The sequence below is a fragment of the Ambystoma mexicanum genome, chromosome 5q, assembly GCF_040938575.1.
Source record: "Ambystoma mexicanum isolate Mex_15411 chromosome 5q, UKY_AmexF1_1, whole genome shotgun sequence".
Classification (NCBI taxonomy): Eukaryota; Metazoa; Chordata; class Amphibia; order Caudata; family Ambystomatidae; genus Ambystoma; species Ambystoma mexicanum.
The window spans coordinates 675595824-675615963 of record NC_090933.1 but is presented as its reverse complement, the minus strand read 5'-3'; the positions used below and the strand labels follow the sequence as shown (position 1 = coordinate 675615963).

The 20140-nt window shown below is 43.1% G+C and overlaps 1 protein-coding gene across 1 annotated transcript in view; it reads right to left on the bottom strand.

The window, feature by feature from the left end:
• Window positions 1-1534: 1534 nt before the first annotated feature.
• Window positions 1535-20140, bottom strand: part of ADHFE1 (alcohol dehydrogenase iron containing 1) — a 419108-nt gene continuing 400502 nt past the window's right edge. Inside the window, exon 14 of the mRNA XM_069621130.1 lies at window positions 1535-3451. Within this exon, the coding sequence (XP_069477231.1) occupies window positions 3368-3451 (84 nt within the window). The 3' untranslated portion in view covers window positions 1535-3367. The remainder of the gene's footprint in view (window positions 3452-20140) is intronic.

Below are 20140 nucleotides of genomic sequence, written 5' to 3'. Positions count from 1 at the left end.
TAATGTCATGTTCCACTGAAGTATGTGTACATTGGGCAATTTACCCACTGGGGCCCTTTCAGTCATATGCACTCTGCTATCAGGTGCTGGGATTTCTTTTCTTGTTCATTCAGTTAACGTAATAAAGGTGCATTTTTAACAAATAAATATATTTTTAGATTTACTGGTAGCACTAGGAATACTAGTAACAAGAGAACAAAAGTACACTGCAAAACTGCAAAATAAACGGTGTCCTCTTAGCAGCATCCCTACAGTGACTTCTAAAAACTGCAATGCTACAACGGGTCTTGGGCATGGTTGGGTGCTCTGCTTTATTTCTCCCTTTGACCCCCAGCACATCTGTCCATTTCAAGGAGTAGCTGGATAATTTCTATTCGTTTTAAAGAGGTTTCAGACGGCGGCGGCTTCAGGGCAATCACTAGTTCCTTTAAGTCGTTTTACAGCAGGGGTCTCTGCATGGAGTGGATGTGCCTCAAGGACTGGGCTTGCAGATGGTCTACAAGCCCAGTCCAGTCCTCCAGAGATAAATATGCTATAAAGGGTAGAATACCTGGCGGGCACCAGCCCCTTCATTTTATGTTTTTATCTTTACTTTGTGTGATCAAGCCAGCCCACATGCGTGCACAAATAATGTCTTCTGCTGTCCACCTCGGCTGGGCTGCAGGGCTAGGTTGGGCCAGGCTGCTGTCGGCCAGCTGCAGCTCTGAATAGAGGCCTTGACATTGTCGTCGTTACACTTGCAAGTTGCACATTCTTTGCTTTGCCACAGCCAGGGAGCCAGAGACCTGCAGGCTACTGCTCCATGTCAACAATTAATTCCTTGCTGCCCAAATGTGCGGGGTGGGGGTGTCGTGGTGAGTGACCAACCGCACCAAGACCCAGCAGCAGAACACACCATGCGCATGCGGCCTGCTCATGTGATTGGCTGCCAAGCCAGCCCAAGCCGCAGAGCAACAGCAGGCCCCTGGCCCCGAGGCTCAGAGCGAGGATGTCTCTACTCTAGGCAGGCCACCCCGCCCACCGCCCTTCCCCAAATCAAACATGCACACAACACAGGACAGGAAGTGCCCACAGCAGGGAACAAGCTCTCAGTTCACTTCCTCCCAATCCCCCTGGTCAAGTTGTTATAATTTGCTGTTTAATCAAAATGCGACTGCCTCCTCGCATGACACAGGCAGATGAGCGCGCACACACACACACACACACACACACACCCCTACCCACTCACCCCCTCACCAGCATGGCCTCAGGTATTGTGCATTCACTTTCTTTAATGAATGCCTGCTGCATCCAAACCGCTGTGTGGCAGCGAGCAACTTAGAGAAATAAGCAAAGTTACGTTAACCTAATACTTAATCACAAAAATAATGTTATATTCCAAACTGGCCCCAGGCCACCCCAAGTCCGATAGGGCAGTCCGCCCCTGCAGTGAGTTCTTTGAGAGGCACACTGACCAGGTACAACACAGGAACAGGCATTCGGACTGAATATAGTGGATGTGCGTAATCAATCATATCAAACGCAGGAAAGCTCATTTGGTTAGCAATTTATTTTATTGTAAAATACTGGCTTTGTAAAAACAGCTCCATTCACTAGACGCACATAACCAGTGGCTTGCAGGTCAAATGCTGGCAGGGGTCTAACTCGGCTTTTATTCGGTTAATAATTGCACCTGTTTTAAAGCAACTCGAAACAATTCCATTTCGGATGTGCAGTACGTACACAGACACTGTTATCAGTATAAGGGTAAGTGATAGGTTCTCAATAATAAGAACTGAGAGGGCATTTGCTGACAATGCCTGTTGCCCTTATGCAGCCATGAAAAATCTTCCACCCCCAAAGAAATATTTTCCACATACCAAGGAGCACTGTGACATTTCCCCTGTTTTTTTGCGATAGAGTAGGAGATCACAGAGGAAGTGCTCATCACCATACTTAAGACAGTTCACGGGGTTGGGAATCAGCACCGTTTTTAATTAGGATCCAAGACTGCCTTTCAAGCACTTTTCCCAAGGCCATTGGCCAACAAGATCACTTCACTACCCTTTAAAGAGAGTTGGAAGGATAGAAAAAGGCCAAATGAGACAGGATTATCAATTTGGAATATGAAACAGAAATGTCAATATTTATCAGGAGGCAAGGGGGCAGCAATAATTACTGCAGCCCAGGCATTATCAATATTGACCTCAGGAAGTATCTTCTTCAATGACAGTCAGCTGGGTTCGCAATAATGGTCAATGCAGTCATATCAACAAAGAACATACGACCAGATGAGCCATAATGATCTGAAGCATTATTAGCAATAGTTACAAAACAGACATATCACACATCCTACTGCTCATGTGCCAACTCAATGACCTCCCCAGCCCCAAATATGGTCTCTCTTTCTCTCTCTCTCCCATATCCCTGAGCTCCATAATTCCCAAATTTTATTTTTGTCCAAAATTGTGTGATCCTGGGCACACCACTTTATTTCTCTGTCCTTCCATTGTATCTGCTAAATGCTTGAGTGCTTAGAAATAATTTGAACACCAGTATAAAATATTTCATTAAAGCAAAGGGACGAGCTGTGATGAGGGATGAGGGATGCGGTATCGTGGCAATAACCAGAGTGCAGACCTCCACATCTATCAAATTAAAAGGTGGCAGAAAGCCCAGAATGCAGAGGATATAGCTTAAGGAAGGGCACAGAAGGAAACGAATGGGACACCAGCATGAAGTGATGTATCAAATTAGTCGAAGAGAGGAATTGGAATTGTATTGAAATGGTCACTTTGGAATCAGATTTCTTTTAATCCTAAACCAAGGATTTCCTACTATGCCGAAATTGGATGATTTTAGGTAAAACACTTTCTTCCTGCCTTACAATTCCCATATGTCAGGTGTTTCTTTTTTTCACATCTTCTCAGTGCCCCATAATGGTACTCTATATCCTCGCCATGTTTTACATTTGCTAGAGGGAAATAGTCTCTATGATTTCATCTATCACTGCCAGGGAGGAAGGTAGGACAAATGGAGCGTGTGCCTAGTCATTAAAACTGGTGCTAGCTAGGCAGCTTGCCATTAATTTTTTTGTACACTTATTTGAAGGGTGATTTACCTCATGCCAGGCCTGTGCTCTTTAGAACCCTGTAATCCAAGGGTTGACAAGATTAAATATTTCCTATAATGTGTTAAATTTCCCATAAACCTGATTACCTGGTTGGGGCATATTTCGCAAACCTGATGGTCACTATGAATAAAGGTCTGTGGCAGTCACTTCCTCTGGAGTTGCAGTGTACATAATAAGGCTTCATTGGACCAAACAGGGAGTGAATGCGCTCCGTGATAGGCCTCCACGTCGACATGTACACACAAATGTTCTCCATCAATACAGTTTCATGGAGGCCTCGAACAAGCCGGCCAAGTCTTCTTCCGTGTGCGAGCGAGGGGACAGTTTAGTTACTCTTTCCTAAAGGGGGAATGGGAAACGTTAGTGGCATGGAACCCCAGCATATAATAGGTAGGCAACAGTTCAACGCAAAATAATATGAGCAAGGTGGCGAGTTTCAAACAGTGATCTGTATTCAGAATGTTATTGGAAGATGCAATTGAGTGTTTAGTGGGGACCCTGCAGCAATCGCTATTCATCATGCAGCCTTTCAATATGAATGAGAAAAACCCCAATAGGCGTGTTGCGCTGGGTTCTTCAAACCTTAATATCAGAACCAAATTCAAAGCTGAATTGCACAATGAGATTTATTGCACCCCTGATTCATGAAAATACAGTGACACATAAGTCAAATGCCATGAGCTATAATCATACGCCCTACAAACCATAAACTTCCCAATGCCTGAACACAGAACAGATGCCGACACAAGCCTATTGGTGCAGGTGCATTGTGTTTCACCCCCTCCCCTCCCCATGGGGTTTTGTAAAGGCTACTATATCCTAGCTCGAATGCCTATATCTGATACAAGGAATCATGCAATGTCCACTAGATAGCCATTAGATGTGCCAATTCTAGATATCTCTATTTTAAAATAGTCCAAGTCCATTTCAATCCTTAAATGGATCCTCCTTTGTAGTGTTAATTCCATATGTTACTTGTCCTGCTGCCAAGATTGTGACACCTGAGTGGATATTCAGGTATCAGTCAATATTGTATTCCAGAATTCCCTCCTAGTAGTTCATGTCTTTGAATTAGTAAAGTTGCTGCATCTTAAGGTTTCTTTCAACCTGGCGGCGTTCTGGCCACATGAATACAAAGTGAAACAGACTCAGTGAACCTGCTGCTATACAAGAATGTTTGTAAGCGTAGCCAGTGCACACCAACCACTGCATGTGCCTGCAGGATCCGTTGCAGTCACAATCCTTTTCAATGCACCTCTGACAAAATCCTGTTCTGGCCATAAGAAGTACAATTGGGAATCAGTGGCTTCTTGTTGCTATGCTCAAATCTGCATCAAGACTTTGTTCGGAGGTGTTTTAGTCATAAATGCTAACAGTCAAAAGTAGATCGTCTACCGTCTTCCCCTTTGGTAGCATAGGCTGAAGGCAGGCTATACTCCCCAGAGTTAAATTACAAGCTAAAGCTATGGTAAGTACAAAACTAAAAAGTACGTCCAGGATGTATTTACTAAAACAGCACAGAATAGTGAAACACCCCTGCTAGACAAGCAGACACACACAATTAATATCTACTTACAAGCTGGCTAGTTGGCTGGTAATTGCACAACAGGAGGGATATACAAAAAAGCCAAATGATTTAAGAGAACATGAAAAATTGGTCTATTAAATGTTCTTTGGCCAAGGTCATGAATTGGGAACTAACCAGTCTCTATGACCAACATTTAGGAGGGGCAGCCAAGTTATCTAGAATTCCAGGAAATGTGACGCCTAGTTCAAAAGTTCCCTACCTTACTCTCCCAGTGATGTCTCAACAGCATAAAGCTTGTCTTCCTAACTGATTTCGTGGGTCCGAGCTCCTGTTTAACATCTAGGAGTTGGCACAATGATAGTCTCTTACCATGGCCTGTGTCTTCAATTGGACACCTTGATGTCGCTACTTTGTTTGTGCACTGCAGTAATGTTTTCAATTTGGGGAGGTTTGATAGTCTTCATTGGTGGCTTGATTGTGCAAAGCTGTAGGTTCAGTCTAGGTATCTGAACGTTGATGAGGCAGTTCAACAAGGCTTGATCGTGGCCATAGCTCTTTGAATCGGGTGGGCTCAGTGGGCACAATCGGGTGGAGCTCAACGACTCAGATGGTGGTCAATTCACTGTAGGAGTTCTGCTGTTGACCGTGGTTTGAATATGGGCTGGAATAGCTTGAAGAACTGGCTTGAAGTCATGTTTTGTTCTGTGGAGCATACACAGTTGCAAGAAGTAATACATCTGGACTTTGGGAAGCTAGGTGCCCCTCCCCAGAGAACCACACAATCTGGACTTCTATTCAACTTCCTTCCCCGACAGGTTGAAGTTAACTGAGTCACTCCCATGCACACTGACTACATTTGAGTGCCTAGATGCTGTGGTTTGTGGTCTGCAGCAGCAGGCAAGGTTCAGGGTCTTTCATGCAGATGCCCCACTGCTTCCCAAAGATGTTCAGCAGAGTACTTCTGTTTTCCAGAGACGAGAGAAGGATTTTCCTTCAACCTTAATTTTCCTGTGGAAGATGGCTTTGAGACCAGAAAAACTCAAGCAAATAACTAACCAGGCAGGTCTCTCCACCACAATTACACTATTCCTAGCAGGGGGCTGGTGGCTTCCAAGTCTTCTGCTAAAATCCTGCCGCGATCGGATATGACTTATTAGCAGCATAGAGTCTTTTTACAGAACGAGAGAGACGAATAAACGGAGAAGCACGTTTTTGGCCCGTTTTTTTAAAAACATCCACCCCACAGATCAATGCCATACGCTTGAGAGTTGGGGACAGAGGTACTGCATGATGCGCAACAGCGGATGATCGATGGAGCGATGCCCTTGACAGATGCAATTAGGTCCTGAAGAAGATGACCCCATTTATATTGCTCATCGAAACCGGTCGACCCAATGATCATGAGACCTCTCATGATTAAGATGATGTTCTTGTAAGACAGACTGAACACGTCAGATAAACCATCTCCCCTAGAAAGGCCCTCAGCCTCTAGGTGTTCCCATATTCTTTTTTTTATTTTTTATATTCTGGAACAAGGTCTGATGTCTGGAAGGTTTCTACGCAGTTGGTGAATAAATACATAGGAAATCCCGGTTGGAGCAGCCTTCCATATGACACAGAAGAGACAAAGGGCCTCATTACACGGATGGCGGTAAGGATTTACTGGTACCGGTAAAATACCGGTACCAGTAAATCCTTACCGCCTTACTACGAGGTCCCTTTGCGGGTTGGGGGATTTAACGCCTGCTTTTTGCAGGCGTTAAAGACCAACCCGCAAAGGGACCCAGGGAGCTAATTACGGTACCGCAATTTGCGGTACTGTAATTAGCGCCTTCCCCATTTCCATTGAGCCCTATGGGCCAAAAATTGGAATGGGGAAGGGCAATGGTGGAAGGGGGAATTACCGCCCCGCCAACCTTGGAATGGGGCGGTAATTCCCCTTTCCGCCAAGGCGGTGCCGGTATTTTACCGGCATGAACCATGGCGCTAATAGCACCATGGTTCTCCGCCATCCGTGTAATGAGGCCCAAAATCTAATGTTAACTGTCTCGATTTACACTTGCTCTGGTTGAACCTTTTTTATTGAGTGTGATCTAGCAAAATGAATAATTGCTGATGAGGGAAATTTTCTCCCACTATCCCTATTAGATAGGCGGCGCACCACCGGCTACCTAGGGAGATCTTGCCCTGGCAGGGTACGGGTGTGCTTCCCACCAGAGACAGTATGTGTTGTGTGATAGTAGCTTCTAAGTGTAAACCATTGTATATAAATACTCAAGTGCCTGTTCTTTTGTGTTATAAAAAGGAGTAAAGGGACCCCATACCCAGCTCTCTTTATACAAGATCCCACTTCCTTAGGCACAGGCTAGATTCCCAAAAACAGTCTCAATGTTGTCAAACATGCAGATTGTATGCAGGTTCCTAGAGGGCCATTGTTTGCATGCCACACTTGCCGAGCTGCACCAATGCTTCAGCCTGTTCACCAAGATCGCAAGGTCATTCAAAGGCAGAGCATTAGCAACAGCAGAATTGTCTACAATCCCAAAAAGCTCATGCAGTTGCCTGAGCCTGATTGTGGATACTGTGAGCCTGTCTACAAGGTCTGTGGGTTGACCAGTCCTGGCAGGGAATGCAGTGCCTCTGGAGATCTCAAGCACCTCTCATGGAAAGCCAAAACTCCCAGGGAATGTATTCAATTACTCCCTGCATCTCAGCAGCAGCCTTGCACAATTCACATCCTCTCCTAGGCCCAATCTAGTACACAGAGAAAATCCAGAATGGCCATCGAAAAACAGAACTATGGGCCAGTCCCCTCAGTCTCCCTGTGACTTGCAAGAAAGGAAGCAACCTGATCAATGTATGTCTTAGCCCGTCCTGTGTCTGTAGGCCTGCTATCATGATCCCACCTTGGTAGAGGTGGGGCCCCTTATATAAAACCCCGGCCAGCCCAGAAAGAAAGTGGCAGGGAGAAGATGGAGTTGAAGGAGAGCAAATTCAGGATGAAGAAGGAGTGTAAGAGAGGAGTCAGAGCTGGGGTTGGAAAAGAGGATGGTGGAAAAGGAAGTTGAGAGAGGATGGGGTTGAAGCAGAGAAGCATAGAGAGGAAGGAGCTCGCTAGTGGCAGAGAGAGGTTGGAGATGGAGGAGGATCTGGAGGGAGGAGGAAGTTCACAGAACAGTGCAAAGAAGACAACCAGCATTGAACAAGCCAAGGTGGCCAAGTGCTAGAATGGGTGCTGAGAGGAAGGTGGGGGGTAGTTGACAGGGGCAACCAGGGAATAGTTATGGTATGCCTGATTAAGCATACATCGATCCTGTCCAGCAACGACAAGTGGTCGGCCAGATTATCTGTGAGCGGATTTATATACTGGAGCAGATTTATATACTGGACTTCAAAGCAATAAAGGAGTTGCTCCAATGACGTGAGGTGGAGAGGCTTTATGCTCACCCATCCTAAAGCTGGGGCCCCAACACTTAGGCTCTCTGAGAACATCTAAACCTCTCCCAATTTTGTTGTGGCAGTGTTTCCTGTGTGGAGCCTGGTAGTGATCGAGGTGGGGATTCCTAGCAAGCAGTCTGTCCTTGCTGTTTGCTTCAATCAAGGTGGAGTCAGAACACAAAAACCTACCTCCTGATGTGTAGTGTCGCAGAGTGTCACAGAGTATTGTAGGAGTGTTTCCTGTGTTCCCTGCGAGCCCCCAGGAATGTTTTTCCCCACTTGTTTTGCAGAGTATTTCCACTAAGGATTTGAGGACTGCAGGATCATGGAGTTGGATCCAGAATTGGGAGCCCCACAACGGACCAGGAGGCAAGCTCGTCTGCAATTTTTAGCTAGCAACTTCTCATCACAGTTGGCGGCAGAGGCAAGTCCAAGTAATACCACGGTTTTAAGCACCCACGCTGTGACTTGGGATGAACAAACATTGTTAACATTGATACATGATGGTACCGGGCCTGAGAAGGGTCCTGAAGTAGACCTGGGGGGGATTTTGGGAGGGCCGATTCCTCAGAATACACAAATGAGTAGCTCTAAAATGTTGGAACCAAAAGTAATGTTGGAGGTAAGAACAGTTGAAGAGATGGCAGTGTCTGCCTCCATGTTTGTACTTATGTGCCTGCTTCAGAAAGTGAGTGACGTGCTATCCGCGGATGATAGACATAACGAGAGCAGGAATTATTTGAAATATGCCTCAGGGAAATGTAATGTGCCAGAGCTGACAGATGCTGATCTGTTTGTTGGAAAGCGTTATTAGATCTTCTAGTTTAGTGGACCAAGGAACGGGGTGGCTGGAAACCACAAGTAAACTGATTGATGGTGCAATAGAGGCATTGGAAACTCGTAAGAATTGTCCGTCTACATCTAATTATGCCATGGAGGAATGGCCTATGCGAGTACTGTTGGACAAGTTTCCAGCTTATAGTCTGGGTTTGCATTCGGCTCTGACATGCTCTCAACCTTTAGCTGAGAGCTCTGCTCAACGGGGAGCAGGAGCAAGGATGAATGGCCCTTCAACTTTGGCCGCCAGGCTGTCTCAAGATATAGTGAATATCTAGATGCAGCTTGAGAATAGTAAGGAGTATACGAGAAAGAAGACCACTCAAAACGATTGTTCTTTTTTACCGAACGAAACCCTGGATAATCCTACCCAGAAGCGCAGAAGGGTGGAAACGCCTACTTTTCCAGGAGTAAGTACATCCCAGCATCCCCTGCCCTCCTCGAGGGGACCATATTTCTGTAACCTTGGTGCCAACTGCCCCACGCGAGAACTACTGCGATGTCGGATACAGTGTCTTCGTCCTCAGATCCATCATTTATTCAAAGAGAAACACCAAAGGCAAGAAAAGTCTATGTAACTAAACGAACAAGCAGTATTAATACTCTTGAGAATCTGGTAAATGTCCATACTCACTCAAGTATGATGCCTGCATTAACAATATCTTTGGCTCTTTTTCTAAAACTCTAAGAGGTGATAAACGATAGCTATCAGGACCAATCTACTCTGACAGCCATGATCCATTCTAAATTGATTTACATTGAATCATTTATAACAACTATACAAAATAGAATGGATCAAGAATCTGAGATTGAAAACTCAACCCAAAAACACTTTCTGTAATAATTTAGGCAGAATACAGAGGGAAAAGAAATTGCTGGTTGAGGTGGTAAGAGAAACACTGAAGACACTGAAGCAGAGCAAGGACTCGAACACCTTCCCAGTGCACATTGTTAATAATATGAACTTGAACACGAACAAATCAAGTACTCAGACTGATTCAAGGCTACTGAATGAAGCCCAAACGAATACAAATGGGAATACGAATGAGATTGAAAGTGTGGCCGCTTTGGGAGCAATTTACCCATATAACTTGACCCCCGATGATGCTGTGTTAGTTGAAGTAGATGTATTGGAGACTGTGAGAAACTCCTCCTTTAGTGCCATGCAATCTAACCAAGTGAACATAATTGTATTGCCATCAGTTGTGGACATAACTGAAATTAATAATGATTTAAAACACGTGTAGAGACCACCAAGATGATAACAATTATTCAATATTTTTTACACGCCGAAAGAAAAAACAGCTCATGAAAGCTAATAAAAATCCCTAGACAAGAAAACCAAAGAACATGACTCAAACAAAAAAATGTAAATCAAATGGCTCCAGGAAATGTCTTCGCAACCTGAGATGTTGCTCTCCCGACCCAGCGACAGACCGGCCACAACAAAAGAGAAATACTGCTATAAGGAGGAAAGAACACAAACAAGTCTTAAACCCCCCACTTAAGTGGAAAGAGGGACTTCAGAGCTTTCCTTAGTGGAAAACGATTTGATGAACATTTCAGTATATGAAGATGAGGAAATCGAGACGTCCATTGTAGGCCATTCATCACCCAGAGTTAATTCAAATGCCCTTACATGGATCGTTGGAACAGAGTTGCAGACTGCGAGTGGAATCGGGGTAAGGCTTTACATGAAAGATCAAAGTGACCACTTCCTTATTTAGGACATTTGCAGTTAAATGCTGTCAAGATGACCGTAATGAGAAAAAGGTAGAAAAAGCAACAATTACGGTGACATTGTTACAGGTAAAATCTAGGGACTTGATTCCCCTGACATCAGGCGATGTGGTGTCTGTCAGTAACATCCTACTCTTGGAGAGATTACCGACTATGGATAATGGTTTGATATTGAACCGCAACAATGTTTTGCACTTCTTCAACCATATATCCAAACTTCGCGTGATTGACTCGGCTGATATTGCTGCTGTGGAATTTTTAAATGAAAAACAATTTGACCGGGTTTGCTTGCATATAACTTCAACTTTTATTTGCAACTTATTGCTTGATGCTTTAGCGTCCCTCCTCCCCTTCGGATTCGACATACTAGAGAGTAGCAATGAGGCGCTCCAACCTGGCAAAGTGGAAGGCAGAAATCAATCCTTGACTATTTTTTTGTATCACCAAATACCACTCAACTAGTAAGATCATTAGAGGTGATTACCATGCATAACACCGATCATGAACTACTGAAAATGACATGGTCTCTGCCCAGAAAGTTGAACAGGGAATGGTGGGTGGGTGAGGTGGCGGTAGACTCAGGTTGTAACAGGCTGCGTTTGAATTCTTCAGATGTGTCTCTACTGATATTCGATCACCATGAGTAAACAATTTATTGGAATTAATTACATTCCTGTACTTTTGGACTTCATTGAATCGAAGACTGATTGGAGAAAAACAGATTTCAGACCAAAACACTTATTATAAAAGAGATTTTTCTCCAGAAAAGAAAGCTACACGAGGATATCAGGAATATGCACTTTTTTTTTTACCAGGCCTGATTGGAGCACAACGGTGTAAAAAGTGCAGGCAACATTACAAGAATTGGTTGATTTCACAGAAGACCATCAGGTTTCAACATGATGAGGAAATGAAGCTTAGAATGATCTCCAATACGAATACTAGGAATTTGTAGCAGACCTTGAATATTATGGGGAGCGCTCAGTTGGCCTTGTAGTGCAATGTGGTGTCAGAAGAAAAGTGGGTTCAGCACTTTGGGAGTCTGTTTGCAGGGCCTGAAATAAGCTGACCTGATTTGCTTTTCCCAGACCCCATAGTGTGGGAAATCCCATTTGATAAAGATGACATACTTGAATTGATTGGGAAAGCTTGCAGTTCACGGGACCCTGGCCCAGATGGACTGACGAATAGTATGGTGAATTGGCCCACGATGGATGGGCAGAATTTTGTATGATCCTGTTTGCCCAAGTCATGAAGGCAAAAGAAGTCCTGCCATCATGGAAATTGGCCATAGTGGTCCCAATTTTCGAGAAGGGCAATAGGGCTGACCCTAAAAAGTATTGCCCTTTTTCCCTTCTTGATGTCCTGGGAAAAATCTATGCGTCACTGGTATGTGTGCGACTGAAGGAGTGGGTCATGACATCTGAGAACTACGATTGCCGGCAAACAGAGTTTGTGAAAGAGGTTGGTTGTAATTTAAATCCATTTCTGATCAACCTACTGAAAATTAGATCAATAAAGGAGGGAACCGAAATATATTTGGCCTTCATAGACCTGGCGCAAGCCTTTGATAGCATAAATAGTGAGCTCTTATGGAAGAAATTGTTAACTTGGAATTGCCAGAGAGATCTCCATTTGGCTATTAAGGCGTTACATACGGAAACAGCAATTCAGGTCAGGCTGCACAGTACAGGCCTTTTGTCTGAAAGGATCGCCAACTACAGAGGAGTAGAGCAGTCCCTGCCTTGTTCATTCTGGTCTTTTCAAACATAAGGGATGTGATGGATTTGAATTCCGCTTCCCCTCCTAGATTAAATGGCAATCCAGTGGGCAGGGTGAAGCTTGCAGACGATTTGGTCATTCTTGACCAAACGCCCATTGGGCTGCAGCGGACACTGAAAATTCTGCAGGACTACACTGAGCTCAATGGGCTGAAGATAAACGTATCCAAATCCGAAATCCTGTTGGTGTAACACCTAAAGACCTAATGGCTATTAGGAGGGGAAACTGTTAGACAAGTAGAAACAAGAATGTGTATAAATTCAAGTGTAAATGACGCTCCTGGGATCGCTGAGCTAAAAGCAAAAGTAAAGAGCTTGGCTGCGCAAGGCATAGCAATACATACAAAATTTGGAAAATTCTCGTTAATCCCGGTCCTAAAATTCTATGAACAGTAAGTGGTATCAATATTGTCTTATGGTGCTGAGGCTTCATTATGTTTATCATGGGAAATCTGGGTTACCTTGGAGGGTATTTCTTGGAAAAGGAGTGATCTTACGGCTACCAAATTCCGTTCCCACTGCAGTCATAAGATAAGAACTGGGGCTTCTTTCAATGTATGTAATGGTGGTCTGGAAATCCCTCCTCTTGTATCGCAAACTCATTACGGATGTAAGCCCTCCGCAATTTGCAGTTTTGCAAGAAAGGAAAGGAGGTAACTATGACTGGGTACTGAAACTGTGGGTTGACATGTGCACTGAGAAATTAATGGAGAAAAAGGGGCTTAACTAAAGAGAGCGAGACAAGTAGCTCGAGAAGCCAAAAGGGTTATGGAGGTCCGAGAAACCAGATTGCTAGACACGGGCAAATGCCCAAGAGAGACTATGCTAAGTTGAGCAAATCAGAGGGTCAGAAGGCTTTAGGGAGCCTTAGGAAGAGAAGTACACTTGGAAAACAGGGAATCTGGTGGATTCCATTGCTCAATCCTAAATTAAGTTGGAGAAGCCAAAAGAGTTACGGGAGCCTGAGAAACTTGTTTGCTGGACACAGGCAGATTCCCCAGAAATACCCTGCAGAGTTGATCAGATCAGAGGGCCAGAAGGCTTTGGGGAACACTAGGAAAAATAAGTAACATTTTTCAACACTTGTAAAACAGGGAACCTAGAGGATTCAACTACTCAATCCTAAATCAAGAACGAACAATTTGAAAGACACGGCTCAAGTTGGTGGAATTGCACTGAGAGAATCATTTCCCCTTTTAAGGAACTGGACCCATTGGATATGTGCAAAGATTGAAAACGTGTTATAAGGAACCTGAAGAGAGGACTGAATACTTTACTTTTCTATTGAAAACCCATGTTAGAATGATGAACAGTACTTGGGAGCAACCCATGTAGCTTTGGCCAGAAGAAGCCCGATTGGAAAGGCTACTGCTCTGGCTAATTTTTATGTTGTTTTTTCTAAAAGTGGTAGAGCCAGATACGGGTCTGGACTGAGGACTATTTTTGTTTGGACAATTGAGTTTAGTTTTTAGGCATGCAGAATCCCTTATAGCAATAGGGACAGGTCAGTATTTTATCTTTATTTAAAATAAACACCCTTGAAATGTTAATCTCTGGTCGGACTCCTTCTGGTTCTCCCAGTGGTCATACCGCTTGACATTGCATTTGGAAAGCGTTTAACCTACCCTTGCAATCAAACCTCACATGTAAAATATGCATGCTAATAGTAGGGGTGTTTTTATTCATATTTATTCAATGACGTTGCAATGTGTTGCTCAACTTTGACACACACACACACACACACATTGTTAAAAATATATATGTATAATATACTATTTAAGATATTATATTCATCATATATAGATAATACATAATACATCCTTAAGAAATATAATACAAGTGTGCATATATTTTCTTATTATAGGTTTATAATAGAAATGATAAAATGATACATATACATATACATATTTAATAACAAATATAACATGATACATAATGAAAATAATATGTCTAATTTCAGATATAACATAATAAAAATACAATTATTTGTAGAAAGAGACTCCAGGTATCTGTGCCAGTTATTCACAATTATTGTACTTTATTCAAATAGGTGCCCTTGATGAGAACATTTGTTTCGGGCACCTATTTGAATAAAGTACAATAATTATGATTAACTGGCGCAGAGTCCTGGAGTCTCTTTCTACAATGAATTACTTAACGGGTTAGGCTTTATACCGTTGTACTTCAGTGAATTGCGACAATTTATATATACATCCAAAGACTCCCAAAACATCTTTGGATTCTATAATTGGATGCTGTGGTTATCAAGATGACTTGGTTTGATAAACGAGTCGCCCAGTAGATCAGATGTGAAAAAAGCCAAACCTTTTCTTTCTAATAAAAATACAATATACAGTTAAAGCTGCAAGTTACTAGATAGGCATATAAAGTAACCAGCCCCCTGCAGTTCTCCACATACATACAACACACCAATTCTTACTTGCCAAGAGTCAGTTATCAGTAGCCAATGGCTAGTGGCAAGTGCACATTCTGTCCCCTGATAATACATTGTTCTTATTTATTATACGCATTTTATATACATGTGTGTTTACATATAAAATAGAAAGAAATATAATGTTTATAAAATTTAAATAAATACATTTAATAATGATGTACTATATATACATTCTAATACAACTATAAATATGGATTATATTATTCATCATTTATCATATTTCATGTATTATATGTATTTATTATATACAAGCAATACAATAAATTTAATACATAATATAACCCTATATAGAAGGCATAATTCAGTTATTAAAAATGATTACAGTGCATGCTATTGCAGCATATCTGTGTATGTACATACTGGATGGAACTATTGATCAATACTTTGTGCAAAATATCTAGTTAGCTATGAGATTTAGATACACTAACCTAAACTTTATTGAATACTGAAATTATGCATTATGTAACAACGTATTTTTTTTTAGGAATGGAATTGGATAACTATCTTTTAAAATGCGCATACTGGTCTTTGTCAAACAGGATATAGTTAGCTTAATAAAAGTATCATCCTAATGACTTCTGGTTTGTAATAATTTGAAACAAGAAATAACCTTTCTTGGCTAGCACTTCCACTCAGGACTTTGGCACTTAAAAGTGGAAGAGATGATTACTGCTGCAGAAGAACGCAGGGCGAGCTGTGATTTCACTGAACATGACAATTTAAATAGCTACCTGTGCTACACAACTGTCCGTTTAATTAGCAAACCCACCGAATTGTATAGCAAATTGCTATGTGACACTGCTTATTTAATGACATATATATATGTTATATATGTATGACAGGGCCTGCAGTAGTGGCCCTGTATCTATGGTTAATTTCCTCAACTCATCGAAAGAGCACTTTTTTGGCAGCTTATAACTTTGCCCTCCCAGGACGAATCCTCACCAAACTGCTAGACGGATTTTCACCAAACCTGCATGAGGAGTGGCGGCTTGGTCCTCAAAGTCTGCTTTTGTAAATGGTGTGTAGATCTGTCCAGTAGATTTTTTTTAAATGGCCAAAAGGTAAAATAAATAGTGATATGTGGGTCTGGTCCGTGGACTCATTTTCTGATTCGGAGTCGGCAACGGCCCTGCACCAATCAGAGGGTGGGTTGGAGTCCGGAGACACCAAAAACGCATGCAGATTGGTTTTTTGAAAATGTGAGGTGAGTCATAATTTTTGAAACGTTTGCCATGTTTGATCCACAGACAGCCGCCCGCTTACCGCAGACACGGCTTTGAGCAAAAAGCCTGGATAACACATTTGGGGTTACTTGGTGGATGAAAGAGGGCCTGAAATTCGTGGGAGAGTGGAATAAAGTTGTAATGGAGGCATTTTTATAGGTAAAAAAAGGTTTGCTGGTTCAGCCAAGTCTGTGGACATAGCCGCTGACTGGGCAGTGAGAAAACAGTCTGGAAAACACATTTGGGGTTATTTGGTGGCCAAATGAGGGCCTGGAAAGGGTGGGGGAGTGGAATAAAGTTGACATGGAGCTGTTTTTATATGTGAAAAAGGTGTGCCGTGTGCCGCCATGTCTACTGTCAATTTGAGTGTATGCGGACATCATTTGGATTGCAGGGGGTTCTGGGTGAGTCTTGTTATTTGAAGGTGTATTGTATGTACTTGTTATATGGTTTAATAATATTGTGGTGGTTGTGGCCACTGGCCACACATACTATAGTAATATGCGTATAGTAAATTATAGGTACTGCAGGGGGGAGTATACAGTATTTGTATTTATTTATTTATAAAGCGCACCAGGCCCAGAGGCATCCGGGTGCATCGCTTGCTTAGGTTACATCATTGTAGGAGCAGACAAGGCATTACAAAGATTTACAAGGAATTACATAGAATTTACAAAGAATTACAAAGAATTACATAGAGGATTATATACATACATGTTTCATGTTACAGGATAGCTGGTTGCATATTTACAAATGGGTGAATCTGAGAGCTGTCACAAGGGTGGTGGTGGCTAGTGGGCGGAAGGGGCAAGTCTTGGGCAGTTAGCCAGGTTTTGGCCATGTTTTTGAAGGTCTGGAAAGATGGTTCAGCTCTTAGTGGGTAAAGGAGCGAGTTCCAGAGTTTGGCCACCATTACTGGGAAGCTGGTCCCGCCAGATCTTTGAAGGTTGAAGCGAGGTATGGATAGACAGTTAGTCTGGGCACTTCTGAGAGGTCTGATGGAGGTGTGGAAGGAGAATCTGTTGGCCAAGTAGCTAGGTGCATAGTTAGTGAGGCACTTGTGTGTGAGAGCAAGTCTTTTCTGGGATATTCTTTGCGCTACTGATAGCCCGCGAATACTTTGTCTGGTGTCTGAGATATGTTGTTTTCTGGGAATATTTAGTGCGGCTGTGATGGAGTTATTTTGGATGATTGTAACTTATTGATATTGCAGAGGTTAGTGCCGAGATAGAGGGCGTTGCCGTAATTAATTTTAGACATCACCAGGGTCCTGGCTAGTGTAGTACAGTTGGCTGGAGATAGGAAAGGGCAACTGGCAGTGATGAGCTTACAAGTGTAAGCAGCAGCGGTGGAGACTGCGTTAGTTTGTCTAGACATGGATAGGGTGGAATAAATATAGATGCCCAGTGTTTTAGTGTCCTTGGAGATCTTAATGGTGTTGCCATCGATAGTGAGGGATTTAAACAGGGGGTCTAGTTTGCTGAGTCTTTGGTGAGAGCCGAGGATGAGGAGCTTTGTCTTTTCGTCATTCAGACAGAGTCCGTGTTGCGCCAGCCAGGCTTGGATGACTTGGTAGATGGAGTTAACAACAAGAGAGTCAATGGTGTAGTCTCCTGAGATAGGGATGAGTATCTGGGTGTCGTCAGCATAATTCGTATATGCGACACCCAGATAGTCCCAAAAATATCGAATAGGGGCTTTGTAAACACGTTGTACAAAGTAGGGGAGACACACAATCCTTGTGGTACTCCACAGGTGACTGGTGAAGGTTTAGCTGCAGCAGCGGGGGAGAAGCCCCTCATGGATCCGTTTTCCAGAAATGAACTGATCCAGACCGTTGCTTTATCCGAGAAGTGGGCAGCTAGTTTGAGGTGTCAACGAAGTATTTGGTGGTTTACAAGATCGGAAGCCGCAGAAAGATCAAGTAAAAGTAGGAGGGCAAGTTTGCCCTCATCTTTTAGGTCTTCGATCTGGGTTTTAAGATCAATGAGGGCAGTTTCGGTACCGTGCTGCGGGCGGAGCCCGGATTGCCTCAATCCCAAAAGTTTGTTAGAATCAAGGTACTCTTGGATCTGTAGGTAGGCAGCTCGATCAAGGATTTTTAGCAGAAAAGACACTGTAGTGATGGGCCTGTAGTTGGTTGGTATATTAGCATCCAGTGATGGTTTTTTCAGGAACGGGATAACCCAGGCGTCCTTTAGATTGTCAGGAACAACCCCAGTGCTGAATGAGGAGTTTATGAGAGTAGTAATGAAAGGAGCTAGGTCATGAGAGGCCTCCTTAATAATAGGAGCGGGGCATGGGTCTCCCTTGCAGTTGGTGGGTTTGAGGCTGTTAATAATATTTTCAACTTCTGTGACGGATAGAGGTGAGAAGCTGAAAGGTTTCAATGAGTCAGGACTAGGGTTGTTATTGACTGTATGGGTATTGGGTTAAACTGGAGACTAGTTTTTTTGTCATGAATTTTCGTTTTGGAGAGAAGCTATTTTCCCAAGGAGTGCATTTTGAAGATTAGCACACCAGGTGCTGGCTTTGGTGCATGTGTCGGGTGGGGTGACAGGGGTTTCCAGCTCTTTTAGTATTCTGAACAACTCTTTGGTATTAGATCTAGCTTGTTCAATGAGTTTGTTGTAGGTGTCTCTTTTCGCTTGAAGTATAGCTTCTTTGTAATTTAAGGTGGCAAGAATAATGCTGGCTTTATTTGTTTCTGTGGGATTACTTTTCCAGCGCGCTTCAAGGTTACGTTTTTCTTTGCGTAGGGTTCTTAGCTGGGGTGTAAACCAAGAGTTGAGGTGAGCTCGAGGTTTGGGCTTTCTAAGTTTGGAAGGGGCAATGTTGTCAAGGGCTTTCAGCATGGTCTGATTGAATGTGTCAACCAGGACCGTGGGATCAGTGCATGAAAGTGCCTGTTCATTGAGAATAGAGAGGATGAGAGGGAGGAGTTTTTCACAGGTTATGTTGTGCTTATTTCTGGTGGAGATCGCAGGTGCGACGTCACTGGTGATATTGATGGTTCTGGCAAGGATGTTAAAAGGTGATCAGGTGGTGGTCTGTCCAGGCACAAGGTTGGTTGGATTCAACATCAATTTCACAGTTTAGGTCAGCTAACCAGTCAAGGATTCTACCCTTGGCATGTGTAGTCTCGTTAATATGTTGCGTGAAGCCTGAATTGGTAAACAGATTATTAATTGCAAGGGCAGCGGTATCATTGGAGTCTAAGAGACCCAAGTTAAAGTCACCTAATGCAATGATTTGAGATTTGGTTTTAGTGTTGTCTGCAAGTATGTAGGATAAATCTTCAGCAAAGGTGGATAGTAGGCCTGGGGGGCTGTATATTAGATGGAACGTAATAGTCTGGTTTGGGGTGAGGGCTAATTTAGCTGTCAGCCCTTCTGCTGAAGAGATTTGATGCATAGTGGAAATACGGAAGTTTAAAGAATTTTTATGGATGATGGCAATGCTACTGGGATGGCTGGTGAAAGTAACGGTCCTGAGGAAGCATGGAGCCAAGTTTCAGCGATGGCGATGAAATTGAGGTTGTGTGTTATTATAAGGTCTGCCATATCTAGAGCATGGGCAGTGAGGGATCTGGCCTTGATTAATGCCACTTTGATAGACTGTTTAGGAGCAGGAGTGGAGATCCTGTCGAGGTTCTTGACCAAGGTCGATGTGGATGGAGTAGTGTCGGTAGTGGTAGTGGGTGGTATGTGGTTATTGTGTCGGTGGGTTTTAGGAGGTGGTGAGAGGCGTGAGTGAGTCTGGCGCCAAGTCTAGAATTTCTTATTGGGATCATGCATGGTTGGTTGGCAGAGCAGAGTGATTGGCTGCTGAGCGCAGGTTTTGCCAGTGGAATGGTGGAATGATATAATTGAAGTGTATATGGTATTTATTATTGTAGCACAAATGAGGATATTGCTTATGGAATATGTACTTGTTTCTTTGTGAAGATAACAAATAGGATAATACTTAGTATGGTTACTTAGTTGCATATGGTAATAAATCTGGAATCTCTGGTTATTTTTC